The 18,545-nt window shown below is 42.3% G+C and overlaps 1 protein-coding gene across 2 annotated transcripts in view; it reads left to right on the top strand.

Moving 5' to 3' along the window:
* EXT1 (exostosin glycosyltransferase 1) overlaps window positions 1-18,545 on the top strand; it is a 178,488-nt gene that overhangs the window by 147,731 nt on the left and 12,212 nt on the right. For both annotated transcript variants that reach the window (XM_048286565.1, XM_048286563.1), the window contains exons 2-5: window positions 5,062-5,155; window positions 7,885-7,992; window positions 11,620-11,739; window positions 17,280-17,412. In XM_048286565.1, the coding sequence (XP_048142522.1) occupies window positions 5,062-5,155; window positions 7,885-7,992; window positions 11,620-11,739; window positions 17,280-17,412 (455 nt within the window). The remainder of the gene's footprint in view (window positions 1-5,061; window positions 5,156-7,884; window positions 7,993-11,619; window positions 11,740-17,279; window positions 17,413-18,545) is intronic.

The following is an 18,545-nucleotide window of genomic DNA, read 5'->3' as shown; positions in this document are numbered from 1 at the left end:
TCCGTTTACCTTTGTGTTACAGGTATTTACTGTCTGTCTTTGTTGTAGTACTTCATCTGATACAGAAACTTTTGGAAGATGCAGTGTGTGTTCATGGGCTTGCAGATTTCAGAGAGGGAGCCCTGGACATAGTTGGTTAAGTACCATTGCAATTTTTTGGCTCAAGAAGTAAAAAAACAGCTCTAGTCACATCTGACATCTAAAGCGGAATGTGCTGATAGTCCCTGCCAAAGATCAGCTCCAGCATCTTCCAAAAGATGGATTATGTGTGGCGCTGTTAAAATATGTACTGCTGGGTTAAACCCATTGCATTTGATTTGAGTTAAACCTGTTGTATTTGGCTTGGGTCCGGCTTCTGTTACTTCCATCTGAATTTTAATAGCTATGACATGCAGCTGGATTTCAGTGAATGCCGCATCACCGAAGAGGGAGAAGTAAGGTCAGGATACTCAGGATGCTGTGGTTAGCATTCCCAAGGTTCCTCTAGTTGCTGGAGAAGCCATCAGTTATTTGTGTCTCAGGTTTTCCACCTATGAAATGGGAATGGTGATGGTATCCTGTAAGAAAACATGTAGCCTACATGACAGGTGACATACAGCTAGATAAAGTATTATGATAATCATTGCATCTAGACATATCTGATGGTCTAAACAGTCTTTTTAGATTTTAGACCTCTCTTTAATCAGTGGTGATGAGGATGTGGCTTTCAAAAAAAAAACCAGTTTATACCAAAATTGGTAGTGAAAATGTTTCCCAGGCTAGTTTATAATCTCTACAGTGTTGTGACATGGGGAAATGCTTAAGCTGTAGGAAGGAATGTATGGCATGGCTGATTAGTCACTGCAGAGCCTCTGCAGCCTGCTGGGGCTCTTTGGGATAATGGAGTACCAGGAATCCCAAACAGCCTTCCAATCCATGTGCTGATTGACATGGTCGGCACATCAGAAGAAAAAAGAGGGGGGATGGGGAAAGACAAACACTGTGTCTTGGAGCAAGAAGTTAAAATGGTAAGAGCATTTGGCTGAGCAGTGTTTCTCCTTTGGATAATTGCCCACATGGCATTGCAGTGTTTACACCTGTGTGATAGATGGGGCCAAACATGTTTCCTCAACTATGGGTGGTGGCAGGGAGGGAATAATTCAATTAAGTTGTGAATAAATTAGAATTGATTGCAAATGGAGCTATTCTTTTATGCTGCCTAAAAAGGTATTAGCTGTGAGCAAGGTACAAGTAATAATTACTAAAAGAAGCCTGAAAGTTAATAAAACATGCCTCTAATACCTACAGAGGGATGCCAGCTTTGGATTAAATCTGTAGTTATTTTAGTTTTGAAGACCCAACTGTCATTTTTAAGGCATATGCATTTTGGATTTTAACATTTGAATGCTGCAGCTGAGACCCAGGCCAAACCGACCCTAAAATTGGCAGTAAAATGCTACCTCTGTGCAAGCATGCAGAATGAAGGAATCAGGAACGTATGAGCACTAAGCATGTGCCCCCACTCCCCGGCAGTCTTCTAATGTGGAAACCTGGAGCTTTCTAGAAATAAATACCTTCTGAGCAAAGCAGAGGACTCCTCTAAAAGCTTTTCTACAATAAATGCTAGGGAAGATAAACTGCCGGAAGGAAAGTGCCAGAAGTAGTGCAACACCGAAGCAGCAGAAGTAAGGAAGAAGTGCCCAGTCCACCCCTGCTCAGTGCTCTGCAGTGCTGGTCTTTGCTCTGATTCTCTGGAGCCTGAAAAACCTCCACAGCTGAGTGAAAATAAGAATGTCTCAACAGGCAGGTAATGGAGAGCTGTCCACACATGCTGGCAGCTCTGAGTTTGCAGAAACCACAGCAATGCAAGCTGGAAAACCATAACAAAAGTCCCTGCCATATTCAGATCTTACCAGCTAATGGAAATAAGTAGTTCTGGAAACAGATCTAACCCCCACTGCTGGGAAGAAGAGGAAACTCTGGAAGAACCTCTTCTAAATATTTGACTCTTTTCTCTATAGCTTAAGACGCCTTTTCCAGTTGCAAGTGGGGGTTCTCATACTTCATTGTCTCCCTGAGGTTTTGCTAAGATTATTCAGTGGAGATAGTAGGGAAATAAAGCCCGTTGTTGATCTGATACTGATGTTTGCATTAGATGCCAGATCGGTACTTAATGTGCAACATCAGTAGCTCTAGCTGAGAGGGTGTTCCTGGAAGTCTGTGCCAGCTCCAATTTCTCTCCTGGACAAGTGAAGGAGAAATTTCAAGTCCAGCAAATACTTAACTCAGGTACCTACCTTTAATCATAGAGATTATCTCACTCACTTCATTGAAAGTATTTTAAGTCTGAGTTAAAGGAAGTGCAGAGATGCTTTCAGGTGTAATGCTGTGTGCTTTCTATGTGGAAAAAAATGCCAGTCGTACATAAATGATTTTCGGTCCCTGACGAAATGCTGGCAAAACTCAAACCTGCTGCTGTGTGCATGGTTCTGTCTGGGCTGAATGGGAAGGAGTCTGAAACTGAAAGTTGCCCTGAGCCTTCTGTCCTCGCCGTGGCCTGTGTGCTGGAGTTTCATTTACCAGGTGACGTTTCTATGGCCAAGGTCTCCTCCAAATGCTGCCTGGCAGTCTGAAAAAAAATGAAACGGTCTTTACTGCAAGCTTGACTCTGAAATACTGTTCGGTATGTGTAAATTATTTCCTCCACAAGCGATGTTTCAAATTACAAAGCTATGCTTGCAGCCCGAAGAAATGTTTGTGTATTTGGGGCTGGTTACATGTGGTGCACAAAAAGTTTTTCCAAATTTGTATTTAAACATGCTGGGCCATCTTCTTTTTTCCAGCTAAGGCAGGGTGCTCCCATTGTTTGGGGTGCTACCCATGAACTCATAGGAGTAAAAGCAGAACCTTATGTTTGCAGATTTCAAATAGATACTTGATCTTGGAGTGGTCTCTGAGGGGTTTAAACTGGACATGGGTCCCTTATCACTGTGCTCAGAGATCCCATTGAGTCACCTTAAAGCATTTTGGTTGAAATTGCAGGGAAATTTATTCAATAGAATCTCTGATGCGGTTCATTCACTGCAGCAGCTCTTGATAGATATTACTTTACTCTGGATCTACTCCTTCTGTATTTGTGGGTCCTCCCTGAAGGAAGTAGAAATTTTGTGCCCATACAGCAAGGTTAGGATGGGGCTTTCTGTGTACATATGATTGTAGATAAATTGCTTGATGACCATGAACTGTGCTATTACAGAGCTCAGAAATAAATCACATGGAAAATGGTCAACAAAATCCTTTTCCTTTTTTTTTCCCTTTGTAAATCTATCCTAATAGCAGCAAGTTAGATATGAAAGAAAAGTTGCCCAGTATAGGATGTCACTGGGATATGGAAGACTCACTTGCAGTGGCCTTGCTCTCTGCTTTGCTTCGTGTTCTGGTTTTGCCATCAATGTTTTGTGGATAGTGTTGCATTCTGGGGTACTAACAGGATTTTACATTTTTAGCTAGCTAATGATGGGGAACTTCTGACTGGTGTATTCTAGCCCTATGGGGTATTCTATTTTTGGTATTTATTAACATTTTCTGTCCTACAATACACAGTAAAAGCAATGCACCTCAGACCTCTCAACATGTAAAAAAGGAGTGCTTAAAAATGGCAACTTTTTTTTGGGTTTTGGGGGGTTTTTTTGATATACCAGTTTCCTCATATTTTCCCCTGTGTGCTGTGTCAGTGCTAACTGGTGAGCTGGGACATGGCTGCCAATCTCTATCCCACACAGAGAAAAATAAATTGCTGCCACTCAGATGGAATATGTATATATGTATTTTAGCCAAAGTTGAGATAGGATTCAAAAGAAAAAAGGGACTTTGAAGTCTGTTTTGTAGTTTTAATTAATGCAATGAGGGGTTTTATTTTACTCTCAGTGGAGATAATCTTAATCCATTCACAGTGACCTTTTCTTGTGCAAATTAGCTATACACGGTTGTTTAAGCAAATGGGCCTTTGCAAGATGTCTCTTCCTAAAGACAGAGCTTATAATTGAAAATTGGCTTACTCCCATCTGTCTGGCCTGTGTGAGAATACAAACATAGATCCTGACTTCTTTGTATATAAAATATAATCATGTATGTATGTATATCTATACACGTAGACACATATAAAAAAATTGCTCTTCCTGCAGGACATGGTAAAATTAGACTATTGGTGTCAAAAAATTCCAGTGCTACAAGTTGCTGTCAAAATAACATCTATGTGCAGAGTCCATGACACTCTGGAGAATGGAGGGTGTTCAGTCTGGATCCTTTTGACTCAGACGAGGTCAATGCCATTCACAATTCCATGGGCTTGTCAGAAGTACAGTTCGCTGATAACAGGCTGATAACACTGTTGGGATTTGATGTGTGGTTTTGGTGACTGATTTTGTAGTGATTGATGGAATTGGAAAAAAAAAACCCATAAGAGTCTATAAGCACTTTCATTCACGGGAGCATGGATCATTGCAGCCATGTGGTTACTTGCCAAAATCTGGTAGTTACTCCTCTCTCCACACTTAACAATAACCACCAAGTGAATCATTATAACCCCCCATCCCTTTTTTAGTGCCTGCTCAATTTGGCATAGCTCAAATATTTTTTTGCTTTGTACAAACCTCTTGTGCAGAAATGAACACAGTTGTGCATGGCTTTGCCTAAATCTGAATAGAATCAGGGTCACAGAAGTGCTGCAACAATGCTTTGGGTACCAAAATATTTAGTGTGAGTTTGTTGTTAGAAGTTGTGCATTGTTTATATAGAACGGTCTCATTATTTCAAAGGCAAAATTACTTCCTTCCTTAACAGTGTCATTCCCACTCTCCCCAGCTCTCTCCCATGGTGGTTGCTCCTGAGGATGAACAAAAAGGAGCCAGAGAGGGGGCTGATACACATGCATGGAGGGAGCTAGTTAACCTGGTGGTGAACAGTCTTGGTTGGGGATGATTTTATCCAGATGTATCTCAACAGCTGTTTGCATTTTCACGCCCAGTTACTCTAGGACTCACCACTAATTGAATTTTCTCTTTTCTCCGCTGTTCTTGTTAGGTATGATTACCGTGAAATGCTGCACAATGCCACTTTCTGTCTGGTTCCCCGTGGCCGCCGGCTTGGCTCTTTCAGGTTTCTGGAAGCCTTGCAGGTAAGAGCTGCAGTTTAAAGCAGTGGCTACGCTGGCTGCAATTCGGTGTGCAATAGCAAGGAGGCGGGGAGGAGGGAAATGTGTTTCATTTCCTTGGTGGACAGTAATCCACTTTGCAAAAGCCTCTATTCATACTTCTGGAGCAATTGGCAGCTTCTTCCCAGGAGGGGCTGAGCATTGAACTCATCTGAAGGTTGGATTGCATTACCTCCCGGAAAAGGGTTTCCCTGCATGTGGTGAGGCTGAGAGATTGGACCAGTTTAGAACAGTATTTTATCAAGCTGTGAGACTTTCCCTGGGAGACACTGGCCTTTACCAGTAAGCCCTGGGGCAGTAAAAATAGCTTTTTGTTTTCGCTTAGCCAAAACAGATCTGCTTATGCATTGCCAGTTTTGAGATGGTGCTTGCTGAACATACAGAAGGTGGCCTGGAGGTGGTAAAGCTCCACATGGAAGCTTCACATGAAGGTGGATATAAGCTGATCTCAGGGAGCTCGCATGCTGTCTGGGACAGCACCTGAATGTCCTTCACCTTTTAAAAATGTTTTGGTTAGTGGTCCCCTTTTTGCCGTGGGGCAGCAGCAGAAGGCAATGCAAAAGGACTCCAGAGTCCTTGTGTCCTTGTGGCCAGACAGCATGGTAGTCAAGCCTGACACCTGCCTACACTGCCTTTGACCTGTCTGACTTTTTTTTTTTTTTGCAAACATCAGCTCAGTCCTGGGGTCCTGGATCTTCAGTCAGCCATAGAGAGCATTTTGTGAGGTGCTGCAACTCCCCTCTAGGTCTGGCATCTGGATTTCCATGGGGGCTGAAGTGGAGAGAAGGAGCTGCTGAGGCACTTCAGTTTCAGTGAAATGGCAAATGAACACACCTTACAGGGTCCTGCCTCCAGGAATGCTCTTGCCATTTGGGAAATGTCCCAGCATTGACAGTAAAGCTGTTAATGAATGGCATGACAGCCCTTTACATCATCAACCATAAAATGTCCCAGCCACTGTTAGGGAGTATTGTTTACTGCAGTGCTGAGCAGGATTCAGGTACCTATGTGTAGGTGTATTATGTCATTTTAGAAGCCCAGGGTACCCAGAAACACTTCTGGCTTTCTGCTGCTTCTCTGGAAGGACTCCAGTAGATCTTGTGTCATGTCTGCCAGCCTTTGGATTTCTTGGGAACCCTACATGCTCTGGACACGTGGGTGTAACCACTGAACCTCACACCTGCAATCGAATTTGAGACCCAAGTTCTGGACTGTCGCTTGCCTTTCTCCTACTAAGGAGAAGATTAATAGCCTGAAAAGTGCTGTTCTCTCTCCAGTCTCTTCAGAGGAAGAAGAGGCTCGGCTTACATGAGATGACAAGTCACTTCAGATCCTCCTGAAGAGCATTCCTCAGCTCTTCTCTCATCTGGGCCCAAAGTCACGCAGCTTCTGTTAGATACATCATCTCAGGAGGAGAAAGCAGGGAGTGTACCTCACTGCCCAGAACTTGGGGGCTCCAGGTCAATGATAAAATGTAGACAACTGATGATTTTGCTATCATGCTAGCAGCAGTATTCACCAATAATGATGTATTCCCAGTTTCTGTCTGGATCCAGATAATGTTGAAAGTCCCAATCCATTCACAATTCACATTAGTGAAATGTTTTAAACATGAAAACACATTACTAAGTGTTTTCTGGTTGGCTTTTTTCATGCACTGATGTAATTTCTTACAGAAGATCACAGTTCTTTACACATCATAATCACTGCTGTAATGTAGATTTGACCAGTCTAAGATGCTGTGCGTGATACATCTTACCAAGGAAGGTACAGCAGTCTGAAAGATTCCCGTTTATACCATGTTTTGGGAGGCCTGAACCCTAGTCTGGACCAAACTCAGAGCACTTAAACTTGGTTTGATCCAAAAGAAACTAACCCAGACCACAGATTTGATAAAAATCCTCTGGTACTAGGTTATTTCGTCACATCAGAAGGTTTTTGGCTTGGTTCTTATGTTGTGATTGAGCTGACCAGAACAGAATGGTTGATCGTGTGTTTATGGAAATACTGACCTATTTACTAAGTATTCACAAACTGTCTGTGCAGAAGAACTTGTAAAACTCGTAGAAGTTTAATTAGTTTAGACAGATCATACCGATATGAAATAGATACTAAATGTGTATGCCATTTGTTTGTTTGTTTTAAGACATACAACAGTTCTTATTTTTGTAGACAGGTGATGACAGACAAGTTGTGTTTGTGCAGTTACCTCTGTTTGGAGAGTTGATACCAAACAGGATAGAGAATTTACCCCTTCATGGGAAAGGTGCTCAGGAGTTAAATATGATCTGTATTTTCTCTCGGGTTGTCAGCAACATACTAAAAAAATTAGGGAAGTTGCTCCTTGCCAAATGGTTCACAAAGCAGTGAGAGAGGCCATCATTTTGTATTACATTCTCTAGTGTTCCATCTGCTGCATTGAGCAGTTCTGCCCTCATCTGGCAGCGTAAGCACCAGATGACAAATGGCCACTCTCTGTGCAAACCCCACCTTTCAGTGCATATGAATAAACCCAAAATGGAAAACTACTAACACTTGGGCTGCCCTCCTACGGCTTCTGGCTTCTGATGTTCTTTGCCATGTTGCCTCTCCTGAGCTTGTGCAGAGAACGGGGTGATGGTATTGGTGGAAAGCTCGAAGCTTGCCCTGGTGGTGGGGCAGCTGCTGATGGTGGCCGTGCTCTGTGCCCACAGGCTGCCTGCGTCCCGGTCATGCTCAGCAATGGATGGGAGTTGCCGTTCTCGGAAGTGATTGATTGGAACCAAGCTGCCATCATAGGCGATGAGAGATTGTTATTACAGGTAAGAAAGAGACCGCGGCCTTCAGCAGATGCGTTGATTATTTCTGCCACCATCTAAATGGACAGGGAAGATGAATCCAAAAGGTCAGGGCTGTAAAAGAATTTTTATCATGAAGGGATTGTATGTGTCAGACTGGCTGTGAACTCATTTAATATTACATCATTCATTATTTGATTTGAAGGTCATTGCAGCCACCAGGCCACATTCTTAAGTGCAGGAGACTTTTAGTTTTGCAAAGAGCATGAAATCTCTTCTGGTGTGGAGCACTTGGATGCCAATCTGAGGTTGACCTGTCCAGGTACTGTGATGAAAGGAAAAACATTTGAGGGTGGATTCTGCTCCAGTGCTTAAAAAATAGTTTATCCTCAGGAGTATCCTCAAGAAAGCAGGTATTTTCTCAGGCAGGAGTTAACATCTAACGATTTGGTGGGAAGCAGAATCTGTCCCTTTTCTGATGCATGGACCACGTAGCATTGCTTTCTGAAGCAGTGTTCATGTCACTTACTTTTGATCTTGAGATCATGGAACAAAAGTGGGCTGAGAAGTTACAAATTCCCTGCTACTTTCAGCATCTGCTTTGGTTTTAAATACACTATGGTTGTTTTGGGTTTTTTCAGCTACCTTAGTGGGCTTTGCAATCTAAATATATTCTGTAAATTCTGCAGAGAAGTTGATGTTAGAAGAAGTTCTTGAAAAATTGGTTTCCCCAAAGTGCCATTGCCTAGCATGAAGCTGAGATCCACAAGATCTGGAATAAACACAAAGTAGTCACTAAGAGGGATTTTTTTTTTTTTATCCTTGAATTTAGTGTCATCCACAGAGAGAAGCCCTCTAAGGTACAGGTGTAGTGCCACCCCAAACCAAAGTATTCTTGCAATGTCTTTACATGGCTGTTAATTTGTCTCAAGAAGTAAATATTTGTGAAGAGCTGGCTTAGCAAGCCTTGCAATGTGCTGCCTGTTCTACTTAGTGTGATACAAGCTGCAAATATAAAAGGGCGATTTGATTTTTGCTTTTGTGGACAACACATTTTTTCTGAGCAAAATTATGTCTCTCTTTAAATAATAATAATTTGCTGATCTTCATGTTTTCCGGTAACGTGCCATTCGTTCACTTCACACAGCTGCTTCCATATTGAACAGCTACTGCACTGTTATTAACAGTGTTTTTAAAGAGCTGGCAGAGGGCCTGAATGTCTGCTCTGGGAAATGTTTTTGTTATGTTACAGTTCTTAATTTCCTGTTTGAGAGCAACTCGGATGTTTTTATTTGCATATTCTCCTCATCATAGCACTGGGAGAGCTTAATCCAGCTTTTCTGCACTTATTTGTGCAGGGTGGTTTCTCCCTCCCCCCTACTCATTGCTGAAATGACCTTTTATTAAAGTTCTAATAATTCCAATGTAATCATGCCAGATTAGTATTAATACATCATTTTCTCCACCTATCCTTCTGGACAAGTAGATTAATAGAATAGGCAAATGCATTTAAAATGGGAGCCCTGATTTTTCTTTCCAGCTGTTGTAACAGAGCCACCATCAAGGCTTTTTTAAACCTTGACACTGTGTTTGCTGTCACTCACAAGCATGGTATGGTGTGTAAAATCATAACTTCTTGCAGTAACCTTCATAGTCAGAGCAGCCTTCCCTTTCAAAAGGTGTAGTGAGGATTGAGTATTGATTTTACTGGTTGCTTACACATGTATACACACACACCACACAAGGTTGCACATATTGCAATGAAATGTTTATTGAGAAAATGCTGTATTGCCACTGCAAAGTGACTTGAATCTTGTCTTTGCTACTGATAGTGTTTCTGGGTGTGATTAATGCACATCTGTGCAGCCAGTGCAGGTAATGTTTATTATCCTTCTACTTACTGGAACACATCATGAATAGTGATGTGATCACTTGGAAAGACATGTGCTAATACATATTTTCAGGTTCTGTCTTTCATACTACTTCTGCAGGGAATATTTTACCTAAAGACCTAGGTTTTACTTAAAGGGCCTGTAGGGAAGGAACATAAAGTAGCATCTTGGACAATCTGACCATTTTCTTATGCTCAGGCTTGCTGCAGTGCTAACTCTCTCATAAGCCCAAAGTCTGTACTATATTAGCAGTGTCTCTAAGATGATGGTCTAAGAGGTGAAGGGCTGAGAGAGCAAAGATTGGCCCATCTGACACTGCAGCCAGTGGAGCCATGGACAAAGTGTCCAGACTGGTTGCAAACTCTGCAAGTAAAGAATTTGCTGATTATTGTGAAAATTTTTTACATATAAATTCTTAAAGTCACAGTGTTTCTTCAGGAAAGAGGTTTCACAGGAAATAGTTTGATTTGGGAATATTTGAAATCAAATAATGATTGCTGCCACTTCTCAGAGTATTTTAGGAATAAGCAGAGTGTGTTTTGGTCAGAAAAGGGTTGGATGTGGTGGTATGCAGGCAAACTTCAGAATAAGCTGGAATGCACAAGGACCAAATACACAGCCCAGGTATTTGCTTTTAAAACTAATGACTCAGGTAAAAGATTTATGAGAAAGGAGTGTCTGAGAACAAGTTGGCTTAATTTAGTGGTTGGACTTGATGAACTTAGAGGTCTTTTCCAACTTAAACAATTCTGTGATTCCAGTTAGAAATCACAAAAATGTAGGTGCAAGCGCACAGCTATTAATTTCTAGAAAAAGATGAGCACAAAGCAGCAACATATCCTAAATGCCATTCTGGTGCTGTGACTAGTCCTTGTCACCAAAGCAAATTTCAGTTAAATTCCCTTGATAGTGTCACTTCTCATTGTCCAAGTTGTACTGGAGGCCTTGGTCAATGTCCTAAGTTAAAGAATGGCACATACACACCTTAGTTTCAAGAAGGACATGGGGATGGTAAAAGATAATGACATCTTTTGTAGACACTCCCGTTCTGATCTGGTGAGCAGTGTCATTTTTTAATGGAAAAGTGTTGCAGCAGGACAATTTGGGGTTTATTTGTAAGGCAACTTATACAACAATTAATGTGTAGATTTAATGGGAAAAAGGCAAAAATTTGTACTGTTTTCCCTTGTGAATAACAGATGTAGTGGAAGATATTATTCTTAGGTCTACCTAAGGTAATTAGTGAAATGCAATTCGATCCACAGGCTCCCAAAAAGGGGAGTCTTACTTAAGGTGTTGCTATGTTTTCCTTGGGACACTTAGTGTTGCTATGCTGTGGTAAATGCAATTCCAGATCCTGTTAATATACTTGGAGCATGGGGATTATTGAACTCTTAAGACCTGCAGGTACTAGCTTGTTAAAATACTAGTCCACAAAGAGTTTTGTGGGATGAAAAGCATGAGGGGTGCATGGAGGACCTCCTTACTATGCCACACCACAAGGCTTTGTGACCATAAAACAATTAAAAACTAAAAGAAAGCAGATTTAAAAAAAATAATATATTCAATACCAGAGGTTATAAAGGGTTGTGTCTTACTTGTTTTACATCAAGGCTTTAACTGTTGACACGCATCTCCATTGGACAGGAGTGCTGAAGCTGTATAACCTGCTAATAGAGGAGAGGGCTTGTCAGCGGCATATTAATTTGAGATTGTGTTGTTTCTAAAGCTTCTGACTGTATTACATCTTGTATTACAGATTCCTTCTACAATCAGGTCTATCCATCAGGATAAAATCCTAGCACTTAGACAGCAGACACAGTTCTTGTGGGAGGCTTATTTTTCTTCAGTTGAGAAGATTGTATTGACTACACTAGAGGTGAGTAAAAATTGTCTGGGACCTTGCCGAGCAGCAAGGTTTCTGTACCTGTCCAGCTACTCCTGTCCTCAGCTGGTATCAGACCTTGGTTTTCATGACATGCAATTGGTCACTGGGAAAAAATCTCAGCATCTTGATGAGTTTTCTCCCCTAAGGAAATACTTTCTTCATTATCTGAATCCACATTAGAAAACTGACACGGTGAAAAATGGGAGCTACCCAATGCATGGAGAAGTTGTCATGTGTGATCTTGACTTTGCAAGGCTTTATGGCTTATGAATCACTATCCTTGTCATTGGTAGTAAATGTATTTCTTAAGAAACACTTCTGGAATTCATTTTGGAAAAAATATTACTGTAGGGATCCTCCTTGACCATTCCTTAACATTTTGATGCCTTGTGATGGGACTATTGATCTGGCTCAAGGAAAAAGGGGGGGGGCTTGTAAATGCTGTGTCTTATCTTCACACACAGGAGAAGGGAAGGCCTGATCATTCTTATAAATTATTAACAGATAATCATAATTAGACTGCTATTAAAAGGGGAGACAGATGATCTCAAATGTGGATAGAATCCTTTCTGAATTCAGAGACAGAGGAAAGATGAAAGCCTCTTCAGAAGTAGGACCCAGGCTGCACTTTCAAAAGCAGGTTTCTTTTCTAACTGTTTTGCAATTTTTCACATGACTTTTTGACACATTTGTACCACTGAAAGGAGCTCACTTTGTAGGTGCAAATGCATTCGTCTTATGCTAATGCTTCTGCAATTGCACCTGTCTTTGTGCATAGTTGTAATGCACACTTGTTAAGGCTCCACATTTCCTGGTCTGCCTGCTTCCCCCTGAAAACTGCAAATGAGTGCCCATGGCTGATCCACCTCCAGCTGCTGGAAGTCAGTCCCTTAGGTTTTTCCATGCCAGTGAAGAACACCAGGCAGGGAACATTTGCAGAGCCCCTGGCGTAGCTCAGGAGCTCACAACGCTCCCATTGCCCTCAGAAGAGCATATCTTCATCTGTGCTGCCCATTGGCAACTTCATCGTCAAACTCCTCATAGGCACTGATGCGGTAGTGATAATGATCACAGCCCACACCAGGATCAGATCACAAAGGTGGAAGACCATGTGCCATTGCTCACAATTTAATTAACCCTTACAGAAGTGCTCCCAGGGACCATCAGGTGGCTCATGCATCATCTGCCCCTTCCCTGCATGTGCCCTGTTGTTGGTAGGCATTGCTAAAAGGACAGGAGCACACGGCTCTCCCCACTGCCCCTCTCCTGCCTGTGCTGGGGCTGGACTCCAGGGGACATAACCTGCAGCTCCCACAGCCTTGGTGTCCATCACATCTAACTCCAGCACTCACACATGTTTTTAGTGCTGCTTTGAGACACATCGGCCCATGTGGCTGCAGGAGCCCAACAGACAGCAAAAATTCTAAAGCTGAAGCAGATGGGTAACCAGCAAGCTGGAGTTTTTGCTCAGAGCAGAAAAAACAAAGTGAAGACAGAAGTGTTCCTGGAAGATTTAGTTTAATGAAACCAATTAATGTATCCCTGGTGTTGAAGTTATGTTATGCGTTTTTTCATTTGTTTGGGAGACTGATTTTGGTTTGTGATTTTTTTTTTAAATTGTATTTTATTTCAGGACTCTCAGTCTTTTGAGACAGCTAAGAGGGATTCTGTTATGAACAGATACTCATTTCACATTTCAACTTGCCTAAGTAAAGTCCCAAGTTAACTTTCCTAAGGAAAGGAGTAAAACAGTTGAGAGGGACTTTTGTTGTCTGAAACCTGCAAGCAGTGTATCCTCTTCTTAAAATATAATGCCTGGAAGAAAATTCCTAGCAGGATTTTTTTTTTTGTGGTGGATGTGATCCATCTTCTGTTGTAATACTGTTGTGTCAGAGTGCTCTGACGGTTCTAGATACCATCAGAATAATCACTTGCCTGCTAACTGCAGAGCCAGTGTATGTCTATGTCTGAGGATATCAGCACGGAAGAAGTCTGCACCAAATCAGATGTCTGCAAGGACATCACAGCCTTTATCCTTCACACCTCTGGAATCACATTTTAAGTTCCTTGATCATTTCACAGCACTTGGTGGCTGTTGTGGTTTAACCCCAGCCAGCAGCCAAGCCCCAGGCAGCCGCTCGTTCACTCTCCCACCAGCGGGATCAGGGAGAGAACTGGAAGGGTAAAAGCCAGAACACTTGTGGGTTGAGATAAAGACAGTTTAATAGGGAAAGCAAAAGCTGCGTACAAAAGCGAAGCAAAACAAGGAATTAAGTCACTGCCTCCCGGGGGCAGGCAGGTGTTTGGCCATTTCCAGGAGAGCAGGGCCCCATCACGTGTAATGGTGACTTGATAAAACAAACACCATAACGCCAAATGTCTCCCTCTTCCTCCTTCTTCCCCCTTCTTCCCCCCATTTTAAACCCTGAGCATGATGTCATATGGTCTGGAATTTCCCTCTGGTCAGTTTGGGTCACCTGTCCTGGCTGTGTCTCCTCCCAACCTCCCAGAAACCCCCAATTTCCCTGCCAGTGTGGTGGTATGAAAAGCAGAAAAGGCCTTGGCTCTGTGCAAGCCCTGCTCAGCAATAACAAAAACATTTCTGTAGTGTCAACCCTGTGTTCAGCACAAATCCAAAACACAGCCCCATAGCAGCCACTGTGAAGAAAATTAACTCTACCCCAGCACAGTGGCCTAAGCCACACAGCTCATAGTCCAAAATAAGATGTTTGAATCAGTTGGCCAGCAACCCCCAGTGGCAGGCACAGAGGAGTTGCCCAGTGCCTTGGACAAGGTGTGGGTTAGGCAGTGGTGCTCTTGAGTGTCTGCTGCAGGCTGGTGAGTGGGAGCACGGGCAGTGCAGCAAAGGGCTGCTGCAGGCACCATCGGATGCAGGCTCCAGGGTAACTGCACTTCTTCAGCTTGGTTTTCTCTGGAAACAAACCCAGAACATCCCTGCACAGCGTGCTCAGTCCTCCACTCCAGAAGAGGAGGGGAGGGGGACAGCACAAAGTACAGACAAGCAGTGTTGGATGCTTGGCTAGGGCCTGTTGAAAAGCAACAATGATTAAGGCAATATGTGAACTTTTTGAAGTGTGAAGATGAGTGAGACAAAAATATTGGACTATTAATGCATTCCAAAAAGAAAAAGGAGATCTTGCCAAAGATCCTAACCCCTTTCTTCTCTTATTAAACTTCCTGTCATGCCTCGTCATTGGAAAGACCATGTAGATTCTGTCTCTGCAATATGTGCAACACTGTACACTCTGCTTTTTAATTCCTTGGTGTCCTCCATGTCATCTTTTTACACTTCTTAGTTCTTTTTCTGCCGAGTTTACTTTTTTCCCCTCTATCCTGACAGACAGCTAGGTTTCTTATGTAGACCCAGGGGAGTGATAAATTAGTGATCCATTTTTTAACTGTGGTGAACCAGCTCCCCAGCTCCCCAGGAGGATGCAGAACCAGGCTGGTGAGGTTTGTGGTGCTGACTGCTCTGAAAGCAGCCTGTGCTGCAGTGGCAGTGGGGCCCTGCCCCATGCTGGAGCTGTGCTGGTTCCAGGCATACTGAGGCGCGTTGAGGCGCATTGAACATGAGCCGTGTGTTTCCCCTGCAGCCTTGTTGGCTACCAGTGCCCTGGAAAACTCCACTGTCTATGGAAACCTCCTGGCCACGTACATTTGCAGACTTCTCCTTATCTGATTGTGCCCCAGTTCTGAGAAAGCAAGATGGAGGAGCTGTAGTATTTATGCTTTGTGGTAAACACTCAATAATAAATACTTTACAGGTTTTCTCTTTTGTTTAGTGACATAACTTGCAGGTGGGTAAACAGCAGTCATTGTCTGTGTTTTTTCCTGTCCCCACTGCCACATGGGAGATCTGACAACTGATACACCTAACTTTTCAACTAGAAATATTCAGATACATTCTTGTCAGTGATGGCATTGCAGTCCTAAGTCTGTTATTCCAAAAAAAAAGTTAAATTAACTTATTCATGTGAGTGAATTACTGCATATTAGCTATGGTAATTGGCTGTAGGCAAAATTCAGACAAGCATGCATTTAACATCTGCCCCAGTTTAGCAGTTCATGTATTGCCACCAGCAGTGGATTGTCTGGCGCAATGTAACTGGTGTTTTAATCTTTTCTTGTCATGGCAATCAGAAATTCCAGGAAAACCACTGCTTGTGGCAGCACTTATTCATGTATTGACCAAATGTCCCTGAACTCAGCAGCTTACAGAGATTTTACCTTGTTCAGACTCCAGCAGCTGCTTTTGTTCTGCTTGTGGTGGGTCTTTTTGCTTGTTTTTTGGTTTTCCTACACTTCAGTCCAGCTTCAGAGACATGAAGTTTCACCCTATACACCTATGTTAAGGCCAGAGTCAGGTTAGGACAACCAACGTGTTCTTGGCACTCGAGCCCTGTGCACTGCATAAACTGCCAGTTACGTGAAAACCTCCTTGGGAGATCACAAAAGATGAGCGGCAGAAGAAGGCAAGGCATTCCTGCTTAGCCCGCTTGGGGGAAAATTCATCCTTCACCACCCACTGGCCCTTTGCAGCATCCCATCTCCAGACCTGCCAACTTCTAATGCTCCGAGGGAAGGGAAATCTGTAAGAACGTTGGGCTCAAGAGTGTACTGCACTTAGAAAGTTGCACCTTTTGGAGGCTGAATTTGTCCTGTTAGAGATTCCCACCACTGAATCTTGTTATGCCTTTGCAGGAAGTTTAAAGAATTTCCCATCAGTGTAAGAACCACTCTTGTTCCTGCAATCAGGCATCTGATGTGAAGCAACTGTAATTAGTTTCATAAATACATACTAATTGTACAGCATGGTATATTTTTTTCTTTTTTTGCTTGTGGTATTCTAGATGATAAAGTAGATGACGTAGCAATCTGTTCTGACCTTAAAAATCTTGCATTCTCTGGTTTTGGTCCTCTACAGAGTCAAACAGTAGTCGTGAAAAGATCTTCGGTTCCATCCAACAAGGAACTGTTACAGAACTGAGGCATGGAATCAGTGATGTATCTGAATGCTAATATCCCTTTATAATTAAGCAAAAATTAATAATTAGTGCAGCCTGATCTGCTGAAAGTCTTTTTGATTTTGAATACTCTTATTATCTCAAAGTATTACCTAGCTTTTTAATGCCATCTTCAAATAATTTTCTTCTGTGAGTTCTGGATAGTAAAGCTGACAATGAACTAATCAGGCTTACAACTGCTAAGATATTCAAATAGACAAAATATTTGACTTGAAATACAAAATGCAATAAATTGTATGGTCCTCATGTCCAGAGAGACTAATGAGGTGCTCTGAAACCTATGGCACAAAGCCTGAGCTGCTGAAGTGGTGTCAGAGTGTGCAGGTTCTGAGTCCTTTTAAGAGAGATCAAGGAGGAATGTCTAGTAATTTGTGTGCCTCAGCTTTTTGCAAAATGGATGATGATTCCAGTCAGCTGGAGTCCCTGAAGCTCCTACCAGTGACTGTAACATTCTATTTAAAAATCATTACTTCTCTTGTTTTCCAGATTATTCAGGACAGAATATTTAAGCACATATCACGTAACAGCTTAATCTGGAACAAACATCCTGGAGGGTTATTTGTACTGCCACAGTATTCCTCATATCTGGGAGATTTTCCTTACTACTATGCTAATCTTGGTGAGTGAATCCTTGCTATAATGTAGTAGCATCTGGAATTTCTAGTGGAATTTTGAAGTTTTGTCTTTGAGTAGCATGTGCCAAGTAACTTACCATTCATTTCTAGTTAATGATGCCTTTCGTTTATCCTGTCTCAATCTTCCCTGCCCACTGTAGACTGGAACATCTCTGACTCATCAACATGCATCATGTGCCTCTTGCTTGCAAAGATTGTTAAAAAAAAAAAATCTATGTTCCTTCATACTTTTCAGTTGCTGGTAATTAATGCCTGAGTTGCTGACCCATTCATAGCCTGAGGGGACATAAGAGGAATAGCTTTTTCCTTTCTTTGTTTATTTGTGCTTGGCAAATTGGAAAAGTGGTAATTTACCCGTGACACTTGTTATTGGGGTGCACACTTGGTATGGATTTATTCTCCATACTATGTGTCTTCATATGGATCCCACTAGAAGGAATGAATAGGGCTTAGCTTCATGGCTTTTTCCTGAAGCAGAGCTTGAACAATGAGTTCTGCAGGTGATTGTTCCTTCAGGCTGAAGGGATCCTGCTTACCAGAGTGCTGCTATTTTTGGCTCAGCCTGTGCCATCCCACGTGTGTGGATCTGTACTGCTCACCTGCTAAAAATTGACAGTTACTGTGTTAAAAAAGGGAGTAGAAGTGGTAATTTTTATGAAAAATGACTATGACCCCACACAGATGAATTTAGATGAGGTTGAGAGCAGTAATGAAGGGTAGGCACCAGTAGGATGTGTTATTCCAGGCAGAAAGGGAAATCATAGCAAGACAAAAATTTAAAAATGGAAGGCAAGGATGCAAGCAGAATTATCAGCTCAGGAGGAAATTGAAGATGCATGTGGATAGGAATCACTGCAGAAAAAGCAAAAATCTGACAGAGGCTGTAATGGAACTGAGGAAACTGAACAAGCTTCTGGAATTTGTGGAGATAATCTGTAAAAAGCATCAAGCACCCAGAGCCAGGCAGCAAAACAGCCTGTGTCAAGAAAGACATTTGGCTGAACAAACTAGATGTCAATATTGTGGGACAAACTGGATAAAAGAAAGAGATTACAGGAAATCCGTGGAAATAGTGAGTAAGAAAAGGAAATCATTGTCTTGGAGTCCGGTATTTCAG

This window comes from Corvus hawaiiensis, chromosome 26 (assembly GCF_020740725.1).
Source record: "Corvus hawaiiensis isolate bCorHaw1 chromosome 26, bCorHaw1.pri.cur, whole genome shotgun sequence".
NCBI lineage: Eukaryota > Metazoa > Chordata > Aves > Passeriformes > Corvidae > Corvus > Corvus hawaiiensis.
The sequence above is the reverse complement of the archived record's forward strand: the minus strand, read 5'-3'. Positions and strand labels throughout refer to the sequence as shown.